Raw genomic sequence first — 20,570 nt, 5'->3', positions numbered from 1 at the left:
GTAGGGTGGACAGGGCCGCCGGAAGGAATTTTGGGCCCCATGAAAAAAAAAAAAGTAAAAGTTGATCATTTGTCTTAACTTTTCCCCCCTATACGGCGCCCCTGAGGGTGGAGATTAAGATGGTGGGTAGGGTGGAGATCTTGTGAGGGTAGAGATCTAAGATGGTGGGTAGGGGGTAGATCTAAGGTGGAGTGGGTATGGGCGTGGTGACAATCCAAGAAACTATTAAAACATCCCTCCATATACCTAAGAAGCAGTTGCTCTAGATGTGATGTATAGGTGTCCAGGTGTGACAGCGCTGGCGACACAAATGTGTCAGGTGGCTGAGCGGCTAGGGAATCGGGTTAATAATCAGAATGTTGCCGGTTCGAATCCCGGCCATGCAAAATTACGTTGTGTCCTTGGGCAAGGCACTTCACCCTACTTGTCTCGGGGGAATGTCCCTGTAAGTCGCTCTGGATAAGAGCGTCTGCTAAATGTAAAAGTAAACTGTGCTAGACCAGACAGAGGAGAGATAGAATGGCAGTTTAGAAAGAAACATCTTTCAGTCAGAACAAAGGATATAGCTGTGTCTAATTACATTTAGCAGACGCTCTTTTCCAGTGCGACTTACAGTAAGTACAGGGACATTCCCCCAAGGCAAGTAGGGTGAAGGGCCTTGCCCAAGGACACAATGTAATTTGGCACAGGAATCGAACCAGCAACCTTTGGATTACTAGCCCAATTCCCTAACCGCTCAGCCACCTGACTTATGAGTTATACACCAGTATGATCCAGTTCTAGATCCAGTATTATGGAGGTCCAGTCTGGCCCAGTCTGCTGAGACATGTAGACTTACCCATATAGACCGAAGACCTTTCTCCTAACTTAGCCCTGTCTAAGTCGCTCTGGATAAGAGTGTCTGCTAAATGACTAAATGTAAATGTAGAGATATAGACCTTTCTCTTAACGTAGCCCTGTCTAGAGATATAGACCTCTCTCAACGGAAAAACGCCCTATGTTACCTTCTGTCCACCACAATACCTCAAAGTCTTAGATGTCTGGACATGGGTGGGTGTGTGTGTGTCTAGTGTGTATGTGTGTGTTTGGGTTAGATTCAAATGTCAAATCCCCTGTTTGTGAGATCCCAAAGCCTAGCACATTACCTCAAATACGATTTTATTCTATTTGTAAAATCATCAGACTGTCTTCTGCTGTTTGAACACATTTTGTGGATATAAGTACTGTAACTCACTAGTAAATGACTGATTGCCAAGACTGATATGACAACAAAGTTCTGTATGTATTTCTAAAACTGCACTTAATTACTTATTTCTTTAAAGATGGCGCCTTTTCTCTTAGCAACTTCATGACGTTCTGGGTAATCATGTGATCTCTCCCTTGTCGTTCCCAGGGTTCAACTAGAACGGTTGGCCCCACCCCGTCTCTTCAACGCTATCTATCTAAATGTAAAATTCTCCGAGAAAAGGGGGAAAAATAGCAAATAATACAATAGAGAAAACAATCTATTCGCATTTATTCAAGAGCAGGTCTGGCCTGCCCATTATAAAATAACTGTCATCGTTGGATGTGCTATTCTACACCGGGGTTTGTTCATGTATATGCACATGTACAGTAGGCTGTCTACCATACGATTTCAAAAGGAATACAATGCTATGACTGACAGTAGGCAAGACTTGCGAGAAACAACAAAATAACGGCGGTTTCCATGTTTAAGTCTACGTCGGAGAAATTACGAGAATATCTACTCAGTGTTCGTCTGGAAAATTGATGTGAGAAGAAATACAAATTACACCCTTAAAGAAAAAGACGGAGAAGGCCCTTTTTGGTCTGGTCAACCCCCAAAAACAATCCAACATCTGCGACGAGGAAAGGAAATAAACCTATCGGTGTTCAAAACTGGATTTTATTGACAAGGTTACGAAAACGTGATGTGACGGATTAAACAACATTTGGGCAAAGAAAGAAGCTTGGCATAGCGACTATCATGCCGTCATTTTAGTGGAAATATTTATTTTTTAATTTTCCATCCACCCTCTATCTGCCTTGCTTGTCTTGGTTTGGCGGAGGACGTATTGCAAAATAGAAGATGAGAACATAGCCTATGTTTTGATGGATTTGTAAATGTTGTGAATGGCAGTGGTCAGAATTGTAGCCGTGTAACAGATTAGGTCTTGTTGGGGAACCATTTGCAAAAAATTGCGAATCTGTGTGGATTTTAGCTCCCACAGAACGACGTCGTGGGAACCCCGACACGAAACCATTCATGTACATTGTGCGCTGAAGAAAATTCTTTATCACATTCTTATCAATGTTGATGACTTCATTGCGGATTTACAGTGAAAGCATTATAGCACACAGCAGTCTTAGAGGGCGGCCCAGGGTGTCGTCATTAGCACTGTAGCTCGTCTCCCACGGAATGACCGTATCGATAATTAGCAGTAATGTAAAAGAGTGAGGAAGCTGTTCTATCACGTTCTCGTTGGCACCTTTGTTTTACTGGCAACTGGCAACATAAATGTCACCTATCCAAAGCCAGGTGTGTTCCTCTTGGGCTAATCTAGGGATCTAAAATTATTTATTTATTATAACCCCCACACACACCACTCCCCCGAACCTTGTATTGGGTTTTTGGGAAGATGGGTTGTCTGGGTAGTACAAAGACCGAAGACCAGCGGAACGAGGAGAAGTCGCAGAGAGAAGCTAACAAGAAGATAGAGAAACAGTTACAGAAAGACAAGCAGATTTACCGAGCAACTCACCGGCTATTATTATTAGGTAGGTTGTCGTTGTTGTACAAAATCTGTTGATGTCCATCCCAGACTTACATTCCTCATCATTATAAGGGTATTATTTAACAGAACCATTGGTCATTGTCTCCTAACCCACTTTGGAAGACTTGCAATTCCATATTTCAAAGAAATGTTTCATAAAACATTACACTCAGGTTATAACATGCTCAAAGTATATTGGCAGTGTGACTTTAAACATGTTAATGCCTGACATTTGTAAGTCTGCATAGGTCATGGAAAGCTATCTGTGTACCTGTGTTAGGATTGTTTTACCATTATAACTATGTTAACATTATTTCACAAGCATTACTGTGATAATAGCATTGTTTCAATAGCATGACTGTGCTAGTAGCATTGTTTCACTAGCATAACTGTGTTGCTTTGTTTCACTAGCATGACCATGTTAGCATTGTTTCACTATTATGACTGTGTTGTTAGCATTGTTTTATTAGCATAACAGTGTTTACGTGTACGTTACTTAGCATTGTTCTCATACTGGGTCATCAGGCTGGGTTCAGGGGCTGGGCAGGAGAGAAGGCCTACACTCTGGCACTCTACTGTAGGCCTGTACCAGGCTCTGGTACCCTACTGTAGGCCTGTACCAGGCTCTGGTACCCTACTGTAGGCCTGTACCAGGCTCTGGTACCCTACTGTAGGCCTGTACCAGGCTCTGGTATCCTACTGTAGGCCTGTACCAGGCTCTGGTACCCTACTGTAGGCCTGTACCAGGCTCTGGTACCCTACTGTAGGCCTGTACCAGGCTCTGGTACCCTACTGTAGTCATGTACCAGGCACAGTGCAAAGTATCACATCTCAACTACCAGGCTATCTCTCTGGCACCCTACTGTAGGCCTTACTGGTACTCTACTAGTACCCTACTGGTATGTTACTGTAGGCCTTACTGGTACCGTACGCTACACACTGCAAAAAGCGGGCTTAAAAAACAAGAAAAAAAGTACAAAAATTAAGTGAATATTGCTTAAAATAAGCAAAATTATCTGCCAACAGAACTAGAAAATTTGACTGTAGGCACTGTCTGTTTGTCTACCTGTCTGTCTGTCTACCTGTCTGTCTGTCTACCTGTCTGTCTGTCTACCTGTCTGACATCTGTCCCCTCCCCTCCCAGGAGCTGGGGAGTCTGGGAAGAGTACGATAGTAAAGCAGATGAGGATCCTGCATGTGAACGGCTTCAACGCAGAGTGAGTCTCTTTCTAAACCACATCATACCACACAACATTCACACTGTATTCATTTAGCAGATCTGCTTTTATCCAGAGCGACGTGCAAATGGTGCATGTAGAAAGCACAGTGGAAAACTCACAACAGTGTTTGTTTCACCTCGTCATTATGTAAGATATTATAAAATGGAACAGCTCAATCCAAAATGGTTTAACGTCGTTTAAAGGCTAACACAGTTTCAGGATATCTAAACTCGTAAATTTGCTGAACTAAGTGCATGTTCCCGTTTGTGTGCTTCACCAGGAATGTTGTCGTATTGACTGATTGAATCTAGAATGTCCCCAAATAGATGTACTTCTTGAGAAATGGGGGATGGGTCTAGCTCAGTGGTGGAGCATTTGACTGCAGATCAAGAGGTCGCAGGTTCAAACCCCCCTCCCCCTGTAGGCTGCCTTGGAAAAAAGCCTTCTAAAAGATCACATTACATAGGAAAAAAGCATGTAAAAAGTACATAAGATGTCATTCTGAGTGATCTGCTACTGAGTGACTGTCAGACTGGTACAGTGTTCTTGGTAGAGGATGCAGTGCATCAACCCCAGGACCTGTATGGTAAAACGAGGGAGGGAGTCAGTTGGCTGAGCGGTTATGGAGTCGGGCTCGTAATCTGAAGGTTACCGGTTCGATTCCCGGCTGTGCCAAATGACGTTGTGTCCTTGGGCAATGCACTTCACCCTACTTGCCTCGGGGGGAATGTCCCTGTACTTACTGCAAGTCGCTCTGGATATGAGCGTCTGCTAAATGACTAAATGTAAATGTAAAACAGGAGTTAAAGTTATAGTCATACTTCTCCTCCATCTGATGAACAGCTTCTGGTGTCCTGTGTTGTGCCTGTCTGCTGTACGCAGCCCAGTTTCTGCCTCCTAGCTCCCTAAGCCTAATGCTCGTACTCTTTTCAAAAGCATTTTGATACACTGGGAGATGATGTCAGGCTGTGTTCTATTTTGAATCGTGTCTCTCCTGGAAAGAGGGCTGGAAAAAAAAGCTCTGTTGTGGGTTTAGAGGCAGATGTCTGTCCAGCCTCAGAACACTTGTACACCCACGGAGGCAGGGCAGGGAGGTGAGGCCGGGCAGGGAGGGTGGGGTAGGGGGGCGAGGTAGGGGAGTAGAGGGCAGGAAGGTCAAAGGTCAGGGACTGCTCCTAGACTGAGGTGAAGGAGAAGGGATGAAGGTTGGGAGAAGAGAAGGATAAGGAGAGAAGGGGAGGAGGAAAGGAGAACGGGAGAGAAGTAAAGTCAAGGAAGAGAACAGGGGGACGAGGGGAAAATAACTGATGTAGACAAGGGTGGAGGAGGTCAGAAGGAGGTTGGACAGGAGGTCGGTGTCCGTGTAAGAAAATCCTCTAATCCTTCATGTTCCTCTCCAGTTCTTCAAAATGCTGATTAGGATGTTGCCCTCTAGACTGTCTTCCTGTTCACCTAACGTTGTGAGTTTCAATTAGTCTTATTTACCCCACAGGGAGAAAAAACAGAAGATTCATGACATAAAGAACAACATAAAAGAAGCTATAGAGGTATGTGGTCCTGTTGTCTGATGGTGATGTCTACATTTGGAGGATGTTCACGTGTGCATTAGCTTGCTGTGAAGGTTAAAAGCTGTAAAGTGTAACAAAACGCACTATTTACAGCGTCATCTCACCCCTTAAATAACGCTTTCTAGTGAAAAATTGTGGGTTTAGGGTTTTCATGAATGTTCATTGTGGGGCTTCCTCGAACTCGAGTTTAGCTACACGTTAACAAACACTCCAGACTGTCTAAAAATGAAGACTGTTAAACGTCGTTCTCAATAAGGTTTGTTTACATTTCATGTGTATTCTTTCGATTGAAGGAACGGTCTGTATTCATCAGGCACAGTGTAACAATAACTTTGTGGTTTCATAACAACAAGATTGTATTTCTCCTTCCAGACGATAGTAGCTGCCATGACCACTCTAACCCCACCAGTCCGCCTGGCCTGTGCAGCTCACCAGTTCAGGATCGAATACATCCTCAACCTAGCCAACCAGAAGGACTTTGAGTTCACCTCCGTGAGTAGCATCTTACTCATTTAGCAGACGCTTTTATCAAAAGCTATGTACAGGGGGATTTGAATCTGATACCTCTAGATCTGTAGTCAAATGCTCTAACCACTGAGCTACGCCCAGCCCTGCTCCCAGTCCCGTTTCCAGCCTACCTAGAGGATTAGCTCCACATCTTCCTGAGGGATTGTTGGGGGCAGCCTGTGTTTTGTGTTGTGTGGATTCCCATGAAGGAAGACATGCCTGTGTGTAAGCAACATCTAGTGTTAATTCAAGTAAACCCACAGACCGACAGCACTACAGACTGACAGCACTACAGACCGACAGCACTACAGACCGACAGCACTACAGACCGACAGCACTACAGACCGACAGCACTACAGACCGACAGCACTACAGACCGACAGCACTACAGACCGACAGCACTACAGACCGACAGCACTACAGACCGACAGCACTACAGACCGACAGCACTACAGACCGACAGCACTACAGACTGACAGCACTACAGACCGACAGCACTACAGACTGAAAGCCAGCCAGTCAGCTAGGAGGCCCTGAGCCCAGCATTGTGATTGGTCGTGAGCAGGTGTGAGGCCCTGGTAGGGGGAAGGTACAATCAGGCCCTCACCTGAGACATACAGTTTATTAACTCTGATTGTTTTCTCACCTGAGAGATGCGGTCAGTCCCTTTGCTCTGATTGTTTTTAATGACCTAGATAATGGCTCCTGTGAGGCTTCACCTCTGAGACAGAGAGACTTGGAGACTCAAGGGGGAGACCTCTAAGGACTGCTAACTACAGGACTAGTGGCAGACTATAGACAGAAACACAGACAGACAGGCAATAGGGCACAAAGACATACAGGAAGGCAATCAGGCGTACAGATAGACAGGCTAGCCTAGTCTTGACCCTAGTCTTGGGTCTAATTCCAGCCCTAGGTCTAGCTCCATCCCTCACCCTGGGTTAGGCTCTTCTAATCCCAGCTTTGCCATAGTCCTAGTCATAGCCCTATCCCTAAAACTAGACCAAGCCCTAACCCTGCCCATGGATCTGGCTGGCCAGCCCTGAAACTTCTGTGTCAGGCTTAGTTGGCTGCTTTAGAGATGGGCCTGCTGTTGTCTATTGATTTTGCTTCTGGTGTCACAGTCAGTGGTATTACTGAAGAAAAAACGTATTTCTAGACTGAACTGTCCTGCATGGAGTGAAATGTTTTTCGGCTAAACCTAGCTCCCCAGGCTAGCTAGCTATACCAGACCTAGCTATCCAGGCAAGCTAGATATACAAGACCTAGCTGCGCAGGCTAGTGTACGGTTAGCTGCTATCACTGAGGGCTACTGTGTTTGGGTTGAGAAGACAATCTGATAGGCTAGCGTCTACCCCCCCACTCCCCACCCCCACCGCCCCCAGGCCCCCCCACTCCCCACCCCCACCAGGCCCCAGGGCCTGTTGCGAACCAGTCAGACTGGTTAACTCTGCTTCTCTTTAAGGGAGAGAGAAAGGGAGGGAGGAGGGAGAGAGAGAGAGAAAGGGAGGGAGAGAGAAAGGAAGAGAGAGAGAAAGGGAGGGATTGAGAAAGGGAGGGAAAGAGAAAAGGAGGGGGGAGAGAGAGAATAGCATGGAAGGAAGGAGTGACGGATAGAGAGGAACGGAGGGAGGAAAGTAAGACGGAAGAGAAAACAGAATGAGAGAGTGAGGAGGGAGAGGCAGAAAGAGAGGGAGTGTAGCTGTGAAGGGGGTAGGAAGCAGTATAAGGGAGGGAGGGAGAAAGAGAGAGGCTGAAAGAGATTTAGGTATAGGGCGATGTCAGGTGGCTGAGCGGTTAGGGAGTCGGGCTAGTAATCTGAAGGTTACCGGTTTGATTCCCAGCTGTGCAAAATGACGTTGTGTCCTTGAGAAAGGCACTTCACCCTACTTGCCTCGGGGGGAATGTCCCTGTACTTACTGTAAGTCGCTCTGGATAAGAGCGTCTGATAAATGACTAAATGTAAATGTATAGAGGGAGAGAGACAGCAGAAGACAAGACTGGAGGGTGGGAGTGATACAGGAAGTTTGTGAGGGGAAGACACCAGGAAAGGAGATCAGTGTTTGCTCTTTGTAAATGTGGCATTGTCATTTTCATGTTTTTATTTACACTAGTGCAGTGCCCTTGGTTGACTACAGACTGCGACTGGTTGCTAGTTCTTCAAATTAAACAAACAGAATGTGCTTTCTCATGTTCTCTCTGTTTCTAACCAAATAACAATTAGCTGAATAATCGTGTCAGTTAGCCATTACTAGTCAGTTGGCTATACAACCTGTGAGTCAAAGACTTTAAACTTATTGAAAGTATTTTTCCCATCGGTTAAACAGTAGGGGCACAAATTATTGGTCCACGGTTGTTCAGTCATTCTGTCTGTTACCTTCCCTAAACTACTTGTATGTCTGTGTGTCTGTGTGTGTTTGTGTCTGTGTGTGTGTCTGTGTGTGCGCATGTGTGTGTGTGTGTGCGTATATGTGTGTGTGTCCTCTCTCGGGCAGGAGTTTTATGAGCATGCTAAGACCCTCTGGCAGGATGAGGGTGTGAAGGCTTGCTTCGAGAGGTCCAACGAGTACCAGCTCATCGACTGTGCACAGTAGTGAGTACACACTCCTCTCTCTGTCTCTCTCTTTCGCCTCTCCTCTCTCTGTCTCTCTCCTCTTTCTGTCTCTCTCTTTCTGTCTCTCTCCCCCCTCCTCCCCATCCCCCCCCTCCTCCCCCCCCATTCTCCTCCTCCCCATTTCCCAGCTGCCTCTCTGTCTTCTCTGGCGTACTTCTCTTAGCCGCTTATCAGCCTGTGTTTCAAGGCATGCAGTGAACACATGAACACATGAATCCACTTCTTGGAAGGCAGAGGCCCTGGTGGTGCTCTGTGTGTGTGTGTGTGTGTGTGTGTGCGTGTGTGTGTGCGTGTGTGTGAGAGTGAATGTATATATGTGTGTATATGTTTGAGTGAATGTATATGTGTGTGTAGGTATGTGTTGTGAGTGCATATGTGAGTGTATGAGAGTGAGTGAGTGTATATATGTGTGGGTATACGTGCGCGCATGTGCAAAACAATCTCCCAGCAAGATGATCGTGAAAACCCTCCCTTGAAGGAAGAATGAAATGTAATTATGTTTTTTTTTTTTCTGGGCCTTAATGTCGCTGTCAGGCAGAGACAGACAGACTAATGGAGATAAATCGAGATAAATCGATATGGATAGACTGTCAGAGAGGGGAGGTGAAGAGAGTAAGGATTAGAGAAGGAAGGTGAAGGAAGAGAGAAAGAGAGAGGGGGAGAAAGAGAGGGGGAGGTGAAGAGGGAGAGAAAGAGTGGGGGAGGTGAAGAGGGAGAGAAAGAGAGGGGGTGAAGAGGGAGAGAAAGAGAGGGGGTGAAGAGGGGGAGAAAGAGAGAGGGGGAGGTGAAGAGGGAGAGAAAGAGAGGGGGTGAAGAGGGAGAGAAAGAGAGGGGGTGAAGAGGGAGAGAAAGAGAGGGGGTGAAGAGGGAGAGAAAGAGAGGGGGTGAAGAGGGAGAGAAAGAGAGGGGGTGAAGAGGGGGAGAAAGAGAGGGGGTGAAGAGGGGGAGAAAGAGAGGGGGTGAAGAGGGAGGGGGAGGTGAAGAGGGAGAGAAAGAGAGAGGGTGAAGAGGGAGAGAAAGAGAGGGGGTGTGAAGAGGGAGAAAAGACAGAAAGGGAGAGACGAGAGGGAGAAGGTAGAGAAGAGAGAAAGGAAGAGTGGGGAGAGAGAGAAGAGAGCAAAAGGGAGAGAGGGAGAAGAGACCAAAAGGGAGAGAGGGAGAAGAGAGAGAGATAGTGAAGAGAAGGAGCAGAGAGAAAGGGAGAAAGAGGGCTCTCCTGCATTGCGGGGTGTGTTGTGGATCAGATCCCGACTGGGTGACCAGACCGGAAGAGCTGCTCTCCCCTCCCTCGACTTATGTAAACGGGGAAGGAGAGGGAGAGAGAGAGAGATGAAAGAGCGGGAGAGAGGAAAAGAGAAAGAGTGGAACAAAAAGAGATTGAGAGGAGAAAAAAGAGAGGGGGGGAGAGAGAGGGAGAGAGCTATTTATAACTCAGGCTAGCTGCAGAAGGAGGAAGAATGAGTGAGTGTTAGAGGGAGACAGAGGGGGGGAAGGACGAGAGAGATAGGGATAGGGGGACAAAGAGAGAGAGAGAGAGATAGGGATAGGAAGACAAAGAGAGAGAGAGATAGGGATAGGGAGACAAAGAGAGAGATAGGGATAGGGGGACAAAGAGAGAGAGAGAGATAGGGATAGGGAGACAAAGAGAGAGATAGGGATAGGGAGACAAAGAGAGAGAGAGTAGGGGGGTCGCAAGAAAGAGAGGTAGAGAGAGGGAATAAGAGAGAGAGTGAGAACTTTAGTATCATTGATAAAGATGCTAGCTGCAAATGGAAACAGCTTCTCCCAGATAGGGAGGGGTGCTCCAGTTATGAGGTTTGAGTTAGACAGGTAGAGAGGTAGACAGGTAGAGAGGTAGACAGATAGAGAGGTAGACAGATAGAGAGGAAGACAGGTAGAGAGGTAGACAGGTAGAGAGGAAGACAGATAGACAGGTAGAGAGGTAGACAGATAGAGAGGTAGACAGGTAGAGAGGAAGACAGATAGACAGGTAGGGAGGTAGACAGGTAGAGAGGAAGACAGATAGACAGGTAGAGAGGTAAGCAGGTAGAGAGGTAGACAGGTAGAGAGGTAGACAGGTAGAGAGGAAGACAGATAGACAGGTAGAGAGGTAGACAGATAGACAGATAGAGAGGTAGACAGGTAGAGAGGTAGACAGATAGACAGGTAGAGAGGTAGACAGATAGACAGGTAGAGAGGTAGACAGGTAGACAGATAGACAGATAGACAGGTAGAGAGGTAGACAGATAGAGAGGTAGACAGGTAGAGAGGTAGACAGATAGACAGGTAGAGAGGTAGACAGATAGAGAGGTAAACAGGTAGAGAGGTAGACAGGTAGAGAGGTAGACAGGTAAATGCTCTTATACGTAGGAAGGAATAGCATGGAAGCCCAGTGCACTCAGTTAACATGCTGGAGTGAGACAGTAGCGATACAGGGATGCCATGCTTTCCTCCAGGTCGCTTGTGTCTCTTGTGTGCCGATACAACAGTGTTGACAGTCATAACACAAGCCTTTTAAATCCTATAATCTTTCTCTACTTTCTCCCTCCTCCTCCCCCCCATCTCCCTCCTCCCCCCCCCCCTCTCTCTCCCCCCCCCTGTCTCTCTTTTCTTTCTCCCTCTTTTCTCTACTCTGGGTTCACTCCATTTCTCCCTCCATCTCTCCCTCCATCTCTCACTCCATCTCTCACTCTCTGAACACCAAAATACTGTTAGACCGAAACACTTTTGATCCTTGATCTTCTGCTTAACTTTCTACGTGAACCATTTCTACGTTGCTTTGGATGAAAGGGTCTGATGAATGAATACAGAGAGTATTTGTGATGTGGTGGCTGTAGTTAGCCAGTCCTCTCTTGCCATGCTCAGTGATGTTGGGTAGAACTTCATGTCCCATCATGCTTAGCAAAGCTGTACAACTCCATGTCAAAGCATTCTCAGTGATGTTGGGTAGAACTCCATGTCCCATCATGCTTAGCGATGTTGCAGAACTCCCTGTCCCATTCCTAAGCATGTTCTCAACATTAGTTTTTTTTCCTCTCTCTCTCTCACCCTCCCTTCGTTGGCCTCTCTCCACCTTTCCCTCCCCCTTCACTCCCTCCCTCCCCCCTTCACTCCCTCCCTCTCACTCTCTGCATTTCTTTCTCTCTACTCCTCCTGTTTATTCCTCTGTCTCTCCCTCTCTCTGGCCCCACTCCAGTCACACAAGACTTGGAGCTGATATTCTATTTATAGCGCCTGTGCTTCTGTCACCATGACAACCAAGCTGGAGGCCAGGGTGCCAGGAAGCTATTTTCAGAGCAGCTCTGTAATGTCAGACACAGCCTGCTCTCTTCCTCTATCCTTCCCTTTCTTTCCTCTCTTCTCTCTCTCTTTCTGTAGGGGGGTGGGGGCTGGGGGGGGGCTAGGGTAGATGCAGACTTCAACCCCTGGGGCGGGATTGGAACCTGCGTGGTTGTGCGCATATCGTTACAGGAATAACGCCTTTTCACAGTGAGCTACATCCTCTAGATCTGGAGTCAAATGCTCTAACCACTGAGCTCTATGCATCTCCACATCATCACACAATACAAACTAAACATAACAACGTATTTTAGTCTCTCTATGAATAGAGGCGTTATAGATAACCCTTCTGTTACTGGGGCAAGCTCTATTATGTGGTCGGACTACTAGGCACACGTATTATTAGACCGGGCTATTAATAGTGAGACGGACTAAATATGTATCTGTACTGGATCTGAGGGCACACTGAAATAATGGTTGGTTAGAACAGTTCTATTAGCCTGTCTGCTTGCCTGCCTGCCTGCCTGCCTGTCTGTCTGTCTGCCTGTCTGTCTGTCTGTCTGTCTGTCTGTCTGCCTGTCTGCTTGCCTGCCTGCCTGCCTGCCTGTCTGCCTGTCTGTCTGCCTGCCTGCCTGCCTGCCTGTCTGTCTGTCTGTCTGTCTGTCTGTCTGCCTGTCCATTGCTGTGCAGAGTGTGTGACCTGCAGTCCTCTTGTCACATTTCACACTAGCGTGTCACATTCCTGCTTATCTCAGGGGGTACATAGCTAAGCCATGAGAACCAGTCAGCCAGACAGCCAGCAAGCTAGTCAGTCAGCCAGCCAGACAGCCAGCAAGCTAGTCAGCCAGACAGCCAGCCAGGGCTCTGCTCCATTTTGAGGGTCGGTTATTCGGACAGATAGACACTTCTCTACAGAGGCATAACTACCTCTCTATACAGTCTACCCACCTACATACAGACCTCATCACTCTCTCCATCATAGTGCAGCCCTAGCTACGTGTCTAAGCCGTGTCTGACCCAGTGGATCAGCACTGACCCCTAGACCTGCTGTGAGCTCTGACTCCCCAGCCAGTCCGGCGTCCGGGCCCCTGGGCTGGAGGAGGAGGCTGGCTCTCTGGGTGTGTTGGGACGGCCCCCTCTGTAGTCTCCAGCCCCCATTGTCTCTGACCTTGCGTGGCCTGCGAGGTGCGCGTCAGATTAAAGATGCAGGTCTTTGTCTTATTGTGAAACCCTCACCCTACCTCACCCTTTCCCTCTGCCCTGCCCCCCTCTACCTCACCCTCTGCCTCACCCCTCCCTCTCCCTCACGACTCCTCTCCCTCACCCTCAGTCTTGCCTCGCTTTCTCCCTCTACCTCACCCTACCTCACCCTTTCCCTCTGCCCTGCCCCCCTCTACCTCACCCTCTGCCTCACCCCTCCCTCTCCCTCACGACTCCTCTCCCTCACCCTCAGTCTTGCCTCGCTTTCTCCCTCTACCTCACCCTCCCTCATCCTTTCTCCTCTCCCGCCCTCCCCTCCGCCCCCTCTAACTACTACTACAGCGGCCCCATTGACTACAGCCCAGCGTCAGGCTGAGCTGTCTGGCGATGACTCACAGCCTGGCTCTCCAGTGCACCTCACAACTAGCAGGCACTCCCTCCGGTGGCGGTCGGTGGAAGTGCGCCTCCGAGCACTGGAACGTCATTGCTAAACACCTGCTTTTGTTGTTGTTTTTATTGTAGTTTTCTAGACAAGATCGACATGGTGAAACAGAATGACTACAGCCCTTCTGATCAGGTAGGTACACGGAGGAGAAAGGAGGTTTGTCTCTCTGTTGAGTGTTTTATTTGATCTTTCATAACAGATACTCTCTCTCACATTCCTTCCTGTCTTTCCCCAAGGACCTGTTACGATGCCGAGTATTGACCTCTGGCATCTTTGAAACCAGATTTCAAGTGGACAAAGTCAATTTTCAGTGAGTAAAAAAAACTAAACCGGCATAAATATACGAAGACTTGACATTTTGTTAATTTAGCAGATGCTTTCGTCCAAAGCGACATACAAATACTATCCCTGATGCTAACCCTGATGTTAAAATGGATGCTAGCCCTAATGCTAACCTGGATGCTAACCCCAATGCTAGCCCAGATGTTAAACTGGATTCTAGCCCTAATGCTAAACTGGAGACTAGCCCTAATGCTAAACTGGAGACTAGCCCTAATGCTAAACTGGATGCTAACCCCAATGCTAAACTGGATGCTAACCCTAATGCTAAACTGGATGCTAACCCCAATGCTAACCCCGATGCTAGCTCTGAGTGATCTTGTTGTCTCACCATTGCCCAGAGCAGAACCTCACCTCTGTTTTCTTCTCCCAGCATGTTCGATGTGGGAGGACAGCGGGACGAACGGCGGAAATGGATTCAGTGTTTCAATGGTAAGTTTCTGTCAGTACTACCCAGGAGTCAGGTGGCTGAGCGGTTAGGGAATCGGGCTAGTAATCTGAAGGTTGCCAGTTCGATTCCCGGCCGTGCCAAATGACGTGTCCTTGGGCATGGCACTTCACCCTACTTGCCTCAGGGGGAATGTCCTTACTGTAAGTCGCTCTGGATAAGAGCGTCTACTAAATGTAAGTGTACTACAGGGCTTGCACACGACTAACCTGCTGCAAGAAGGTACACACATCAGTTGAGCAATTTTCGAGACATCCCTTAAAATATTTTGCATTCTAGCTTTTTTCCCCACAGGACTACAGATACATTTATAAATAAAATAACAGACTGCTACAAAATGAAAGGATTTAATGTGGGTAATATAAGGTACAAGTGCAGTAGCTCTTTTGGAAATAACGATAATAAAGTTTGAAGTCATTTACTGTCCAACTACAGCAGTATAAATACAACAGACATTACCTGATTGACAAAAACACTGATAGTGCAGTCGGAAAACTCAGGCAACCTGAAGCTACTTAGCTAGCTAGCCTAGACTATTCGATCCACAGCCAAATGGTCTAACCACTAAGCTATACCCATCCCTGTGAGAGACAGCTATGTTGTCCTCGCGTGTCCCCCCTGTAACCTGCCCTCCTTCTGCCCCCAGACGTCACGGCCATCATCTTTGTGGTGGCCAGCAGCAGCTACAACATGGTGATCCGGGAGGACAACCACACCAACCGCCTGCAGGAGGCTCTAAACCTCTTCAAGAACATCTGGAACAACAGGTGTGCTGCTGTCTCTGGCCCTAAACCCTGTCCCTGTCTTCTAACCCTGTCTTCTAACCCTGTCTTCTAACCCTGTCTCCTAACCCTGTCTCCTAACCCTGTCCCTGTCTCCTAACCCTGTCCCTGTCTTCTAACCCTGTCTCCTAACCCTGTCCCTGTCTCCTAACCATGTCTCCTAACCCTGTCCCTGTCTTCTAACCCTGTCTCCTAACCCTGTCCCTGTCTCCTAACCCTGTCCCTGTCTTCTAACCCTGTCTCCTAACCCTGTCCCTGTCTCCTAACCCTGTCTCCTAACCCTGTCCCTGTCTTCTAACCCTGTCTCCTAACTTTGTCTCCTAACGCTGTCCCCATCTCCTAACCCTGTCTCCTAATCCTGTCTCCTTACCCTGTCTCCTAACCCTGTGCTTGTCTCCTAACCCTGTTCTTGTTTCCTAACCCTGTCCCTATCTCCTAACCTTGTCTCCTAACCTCCTGTATACTACATTCTTCCAGGTGGCTACGCACCATATCGGTGATCCTTTTCCTCAACAAGCAGGATCTGCTAGCAGAGAAGGTGCTGGCGGGGAAGTCGAAGATAGAGGAATACTTCCCAGAGTTCGCCCGCTACACCACGCCTGACGACGGTGAGAAGCGCTTAGGCTGGTCCTCGTACAGACGGCACCATGATAAGTGTTTGTGTTATTATGGGATGGTGATGACGGCAGCATCAACAGTCACATGTGGACAAACAGTGGTTAGGGTTCTTGTTGCACTTTTGTACAAAGCGATGTAAGGAAAGGGCTCATGGAAAGTGCGGCTGATAATCAAGGACTAGAAGAGCACTTTGTGAGCAGTTTGTGATGTGTGAGTGTCTGTTCCAGGTTCCCTGAGCTCTCACAGGGTTGTGTCTGACCCCCCCCATCACTTAGTTTGAGAAAGCCCCCAAATTAATATACATATATATATAGGAATGGGTGGGTTGAGACTGAAATTGTGTTGTTAGTCTTTAAAGTCAAGGAATGCTCTCGTTTTAAGACTTCTGTATTTCTCCTTCAGCAACACCAGAGCCTGGGGAAGACTCTCGTGTCACAAGAGCAAAGTACTTCATACGAGACGAGTTCTTGGTAGGTACCATTACCTGAATCTCTAAACATGCTTTATTCTCCGTCCTGGTGCAAGGCTGTGACATTCGCTTGCCGTTACCTATTGTGAGGCAGTGCTTTATCAGACTCTTAGCCAAAGACACGTACAGGGGAAGGGATTTAAACCTGCTTGATCTACGGCTCTACCTCTGAGCCATGCCTATCCGACTATAGTTATTAGAACTGTAAACACAGGATTAATTTGACCATGTATGTCGTGTGCAACAAACACTTTCATCCAAAGCAGCCTACAAGTAGTGAATATGCACAACATCGAGGATGAGGAGGTCAGGTTTTTGGAGGTCAGGTGGCTGAGCGGTTAGGGAATCGGGCTATTAATCAGATGGTTGTTGGTTCGATTCCTGGCAGCGCCAATGACTTGTGTCCTTGGGCAAGGCACTTCACCCTACTTGCCTCAGGGGGAATGTCCCTGTACTTACTGTAAGTCGCTCTGGATAAGAGCGTCTGCTAAATGTAAATGAGGAGTGCATAGCTCTACCATTTGGTAGAGCTGGTTCCATCCGACCATTTCAGTGGTCAGAGTCAAGTTAGTATTTACCAGGCGCAGGGCGGAGTGTTGGAAGTCGATGTTCGTGAGCTTTAGTGATGTCACATCCTGTTTTAGTGATGTCATGTCCTGTTTCCTCCCTCACAGAGGATCAGCACAGCGAGTGGAGACGGGAGACATTACTGTTACCCTCACTTCACCTGCGCCGTCGACACGGAGAACATCCGGCGCGTCTTCAACGACTGTCGAGACATCATCCAGAGGATGCATCTCCGCCAGTACGAGCTCTTGTGATTGGAGGAGGGGAAAAAAGACTCCCTGTGTTAAGCCAATCGGTGACCAGTTAGCCCTCTCCTCAACCAGACAGCCAATCAACCCAGCTCCCCTTTCATCCTGACCAGAAGACTCCGTTCTGAGGACACTGTTGTGGGTATCGAAGGCCTAACCTGCTGCTAGTGCACCCAGGTTCACCTTCAGCCAGGCTGCAGTGCTGATATCCACAGCACATGGTACCTGTGCTCTGGACTCGAATCCGTTTAACAGCACAGGCCCTCCTCTTCCTCCGAGACACACACACACACAACCCACTTTCATTATCAGTGCGCAGTCTCACACACATACTGTACACGCACACACACACAGATATGCCTACGTAAACACGTTCCACTGTTTTCAATCTTGGAAAGCTAAAGTGCCGGTGCCCAGGCTCGGGCTGCTTCACGGTCCTGGAAGGGTTCGCAGGGCGTTGAGGGGAAGAGACCCTGGCAGGCAGGCGTTGAGGGGAAGAGATCCTGGAAGGCAGGCGTTGTGCAGAGGGACCCTGGCAGGCAGGCGACAGACACTGGGAGAGGAGAGACGGGGAATGTCATCAGTCCGGAGGAGAGAGACGTGAGCCTATTCTGCCTAAGGACAGATGCATGCAGAACTGACGGACTCGGGACATGAAACACCACCGGCTCTTCAATCATCCACGAGCAAATGCATACGTTGATGCAGACAGTGAACTTAATGCAGTGCAAAAAAAATCCAAGCTATATATATAGATATTTATATATGTGTGTATATAAATATGTGTATATATATATATATATAAATATATATAAATATTCTATATTCCTGTAATAACACAAGTCAACTTTTAAGTTTTGTCCCCCCTTCTTGTGTGGTGGTGTACACTGTGTGTGTGATTGGCCTAGGTGCACCATCCCTCCCTCCCTCGCCAAACTCCAGACCAGTAAACATCAACTCCAGACCAGTAAACATCAACTCCAGACCAGTAAACATCAACTCCAGAACAGGCAGATTATGAAAGCTGCTTTATTTAATAAGAAAAAAATGAAACATAAAAAGGTGGATGATGCAAAAATTTACTATGAACGCGTCTGGATTCATACAACCCCCCCACACTCTCAACCTCACCTCCCCCAACCTCACCTCCCCCACCCTCACCTCCGCCTCCCCCCCACCCCCACCTCCTCCTCCCCCTCACCTCCCCCTCCCTCACCTCCGCCTCCCCCCCACCCCCACCTCCCCCTCACCTCCGCCTCCCCCCCTCACCTCCCCCCTCACCTCCCTCACCTCCGCCTCCTCCCCCACCCTCACCTCCCCCTCCTCTCCCAAACCGCTCCTCAATCCCTTCCTGGCTTTCAACATGTCTGTCTTTATTTTACTGCTGGATTGTTATTCCTGTACAGACTGTAAAATGTTTTATTTTGTACAACTTTATCGAAAAAAACAAAAACTTGTAGAAGATCCCCTGTGCCTTGATCACGACTGTATGTGTAAAATGAGCTAAGATGTGAGGTATGTTTCACTGCGCTGGATCCTCCCCACCGTGCCAGCCCCAGCTGGGGTCAGGGTGGCCGTCTGTTGCTAAGTTTTCATTTTCCTTCTTTAGTTCGTCCATTGACTCATTGGTTGAGTCTCCTCTGGTTCATGAAAAATAGGGTTTGAAGATTTAAAAAAAAGAAATATGAAAAAAAAAAATACAAAAGCGGACACACACCCATAATCTGTGTAGTTGAAGGTATTGAACCCTCACACGATTTCACGTATATATATCTCACCTGGGAGTTCTCCTCAGATTTTCTTTTCAGTTTGTCACCTCCAGGAGAGAGAGGGAGTACTCTCTCATTCACATCTTAATTTGAACTCTTTAAAGACTGGGGGCAAATATCCATATGCAAAACATGCCTCGTTTCCACATACAACAAACAATTGAGGAAAAATAATTTGGACTCTGAAGTGTTAGGTTCTTTCGTCCTGTGCTGTGTGGCTCAGTGTCTCCTTCCCGTGGTTCACACCTCCAACTATGTGCTCACCTCCATGCCCCTAATCACCTCCATGCCCCTAATCACCTCCATGCCCCTAATCACCTCCATGCCCCTAATCACCTCCAGGCCCCAAATCACCTTCATGCCCCAAATCACCTCCATGCCCCTAATCACCTCCATGCCCCTAATCACCTCCATGCCCCAAATCACCTCCATGCCCCTAATCACCTCCATGCCCCTAATCACCTCCATGCCCCTAATCACCTCCATGCCCCTAATCACCACCATGTCACTCATTACCTCCACGCACCTAGCAATCACCTCCATGCTACTAATCACTTCCATGTCGGACTGGAATTGAATCATGGAGGCTAGTTATACCATTAGGTTTACACCATCTGGGCTTGTATGGGGGTGGGTACTGTGGGTTCATGTATCTTATAGACCCAGACAAAGTTGATTTACCCCTTTAATAATTGGGCTCACCCACTTTCCAAATTCCAACTGAACCAGTTTCATCACTATGCAGATGATAACTTTACAACCCCCCTCCCTCCTCCTCTCTCTTTAGACACCAGCCTGTGCCACCTGCTTCTGCACAGGCGTTTGTGTCACGTAATGACAATTTCATTCAAAAATCCAGATATTTATATATTTATGTGTCCTTAAAAAAAATCTGTTTTGGATAACAGAGAGCAAACCAGGTCCTAACTCTTACGGTGTAGTGAACTGCATGAAGGGTGTTTCCGTTTTCAAAATATTTACGTTGGAAAAAAACAGATTTGACGGAGAACTATTTGTTTAAAACACCTGTCTCGCTCTCCTGTTGTCCTGGCCAAACTCGCTGCAGCAATAAGTGAGTGTAATTTTAGCACCAAAAAACACTTTTTTTTTTCTTTCTATTTTTGCATTGTGTTTTTTGTTTTTTAAATGTTTGTTGCTTTTTCCATTTGTCTAACAACTCCTGTACATTTTGTACAAAGACTCAAATAACAGCTATAAAAGCAGAGTGTAACACTGTCTGAGTATGCTAATTGATACTACGAATTTGACCAGGTGAAACAATAGGAAAGGTAATACAAATATAAGATTGTCTTTGTGCCAGCTAGCAACATTCCTATATTATATATTTAGTCATTTAGCAGACGCTCTTATCCAGAGCGACTTACAGTAAGTACAGGGACATTCCCACGAGGCAAGTAGGGTGAAGTGCCTTGCCCAAGGACACAACGTCATTTGGCAGAGCCGGGAATCGAACCGGTAACCTTCAGATTACTAGCCCGACTCCCTCACCGCTCAGCCACCTTACTCCCTGATATTACACACCGTGTAAGTGCGTCATTACACACCACAGTGCATTCATTGACTGTGCTTCGAGTCGCCCTACAGAGAGAAGGCCATCGAAGAATCTTAAGGAGATACGGCATTTTTCTACGGGTCAAATGCCGTCTGTGTCCCGGAACTCTCCAGAATGAGCGGCTTTTTAGCTATTAGAAAGTTATTGTAC

At 47.4% G+C, this 20,570-nt stretch overlaps 1 protein-coding gene across 1 annotated transcript; it reads left to right on the top strand.

The window, feature by feature from the left end:
- Positions 1-1,462: 1,462 nt before the first annotated feature.
- On the top strand, positions 1,463-18,283 carry LOC136947186 (guanine nucleotide-binding protein G(s) subunit alpha-like). The gene is made up of 12 exons (XM_067241078.1): positions 1,463-2,778; positions 3,919-3,991; positions 5,487-5,541; positions 5,935-6,054; positions 8,565-8,662; positions 13,685-13,739; positions 13,844-13,917; positions 14,320-14,378; positions 15,041-15,161; positions 15,654-15,784; positions 16,197-16,264; positions 16,938-18,283. The coding sequence occupies exons 1-12, from the start codon at positions 2,640-2,642 to the stop codon at positions 17,082-17,084; spliced, it is 1,140 nt and encodes a 379-aa protein (XP_067097179.1). The 5' UTR covers positions 1,463-2,639; the 3' UTR covers positions 17,085-18,283.
- Positions 18,284-20,570: the final 2,287 nt, after the last annotated feature.

Source organism: Osmerus mordax, chromosome 1 (assembly GCF_038355195.1).
Source record: "Osmerus mordax isolate fOsmMor3 chromosome 1, fOsmMor3.pri, whole genome shotgun sequence".
Lineage (NCBI taxonomy): Eukaryota > Metazoa > Chordata > Actinopteri > Osmeriformes > Osmeridae > Osmerus > Osmerus mordax.
Note: the sequence above shows the minus strand (reverse complement) of the source record. Positions and strands in the feature narration are given on the sequence as shown.

Coding starts and splice junctions, on each gene's coding strand:
- LOC136947186 (XM_067241078.1), top strand. CDS start 2,640: ATGGGTTGTCTGGGTAGTACAAAGACCGAAGACCAGCGGAACGAGGAG. Junction 2,779..3,918: donor TCACCGGCTATTATTATTAG/GTAGGTTGTCGT, acceptor CTCCCCTCCCAG/GAGCTGGGGAGTCTGGGAAG. Junction 14,379..15,040: donor ATGGATTCAGTGTTTCAATG/GTAAGTTTCTGT, acceptor TTCTGCCCCCAG/ACGTCACGGCCATCATCTTT.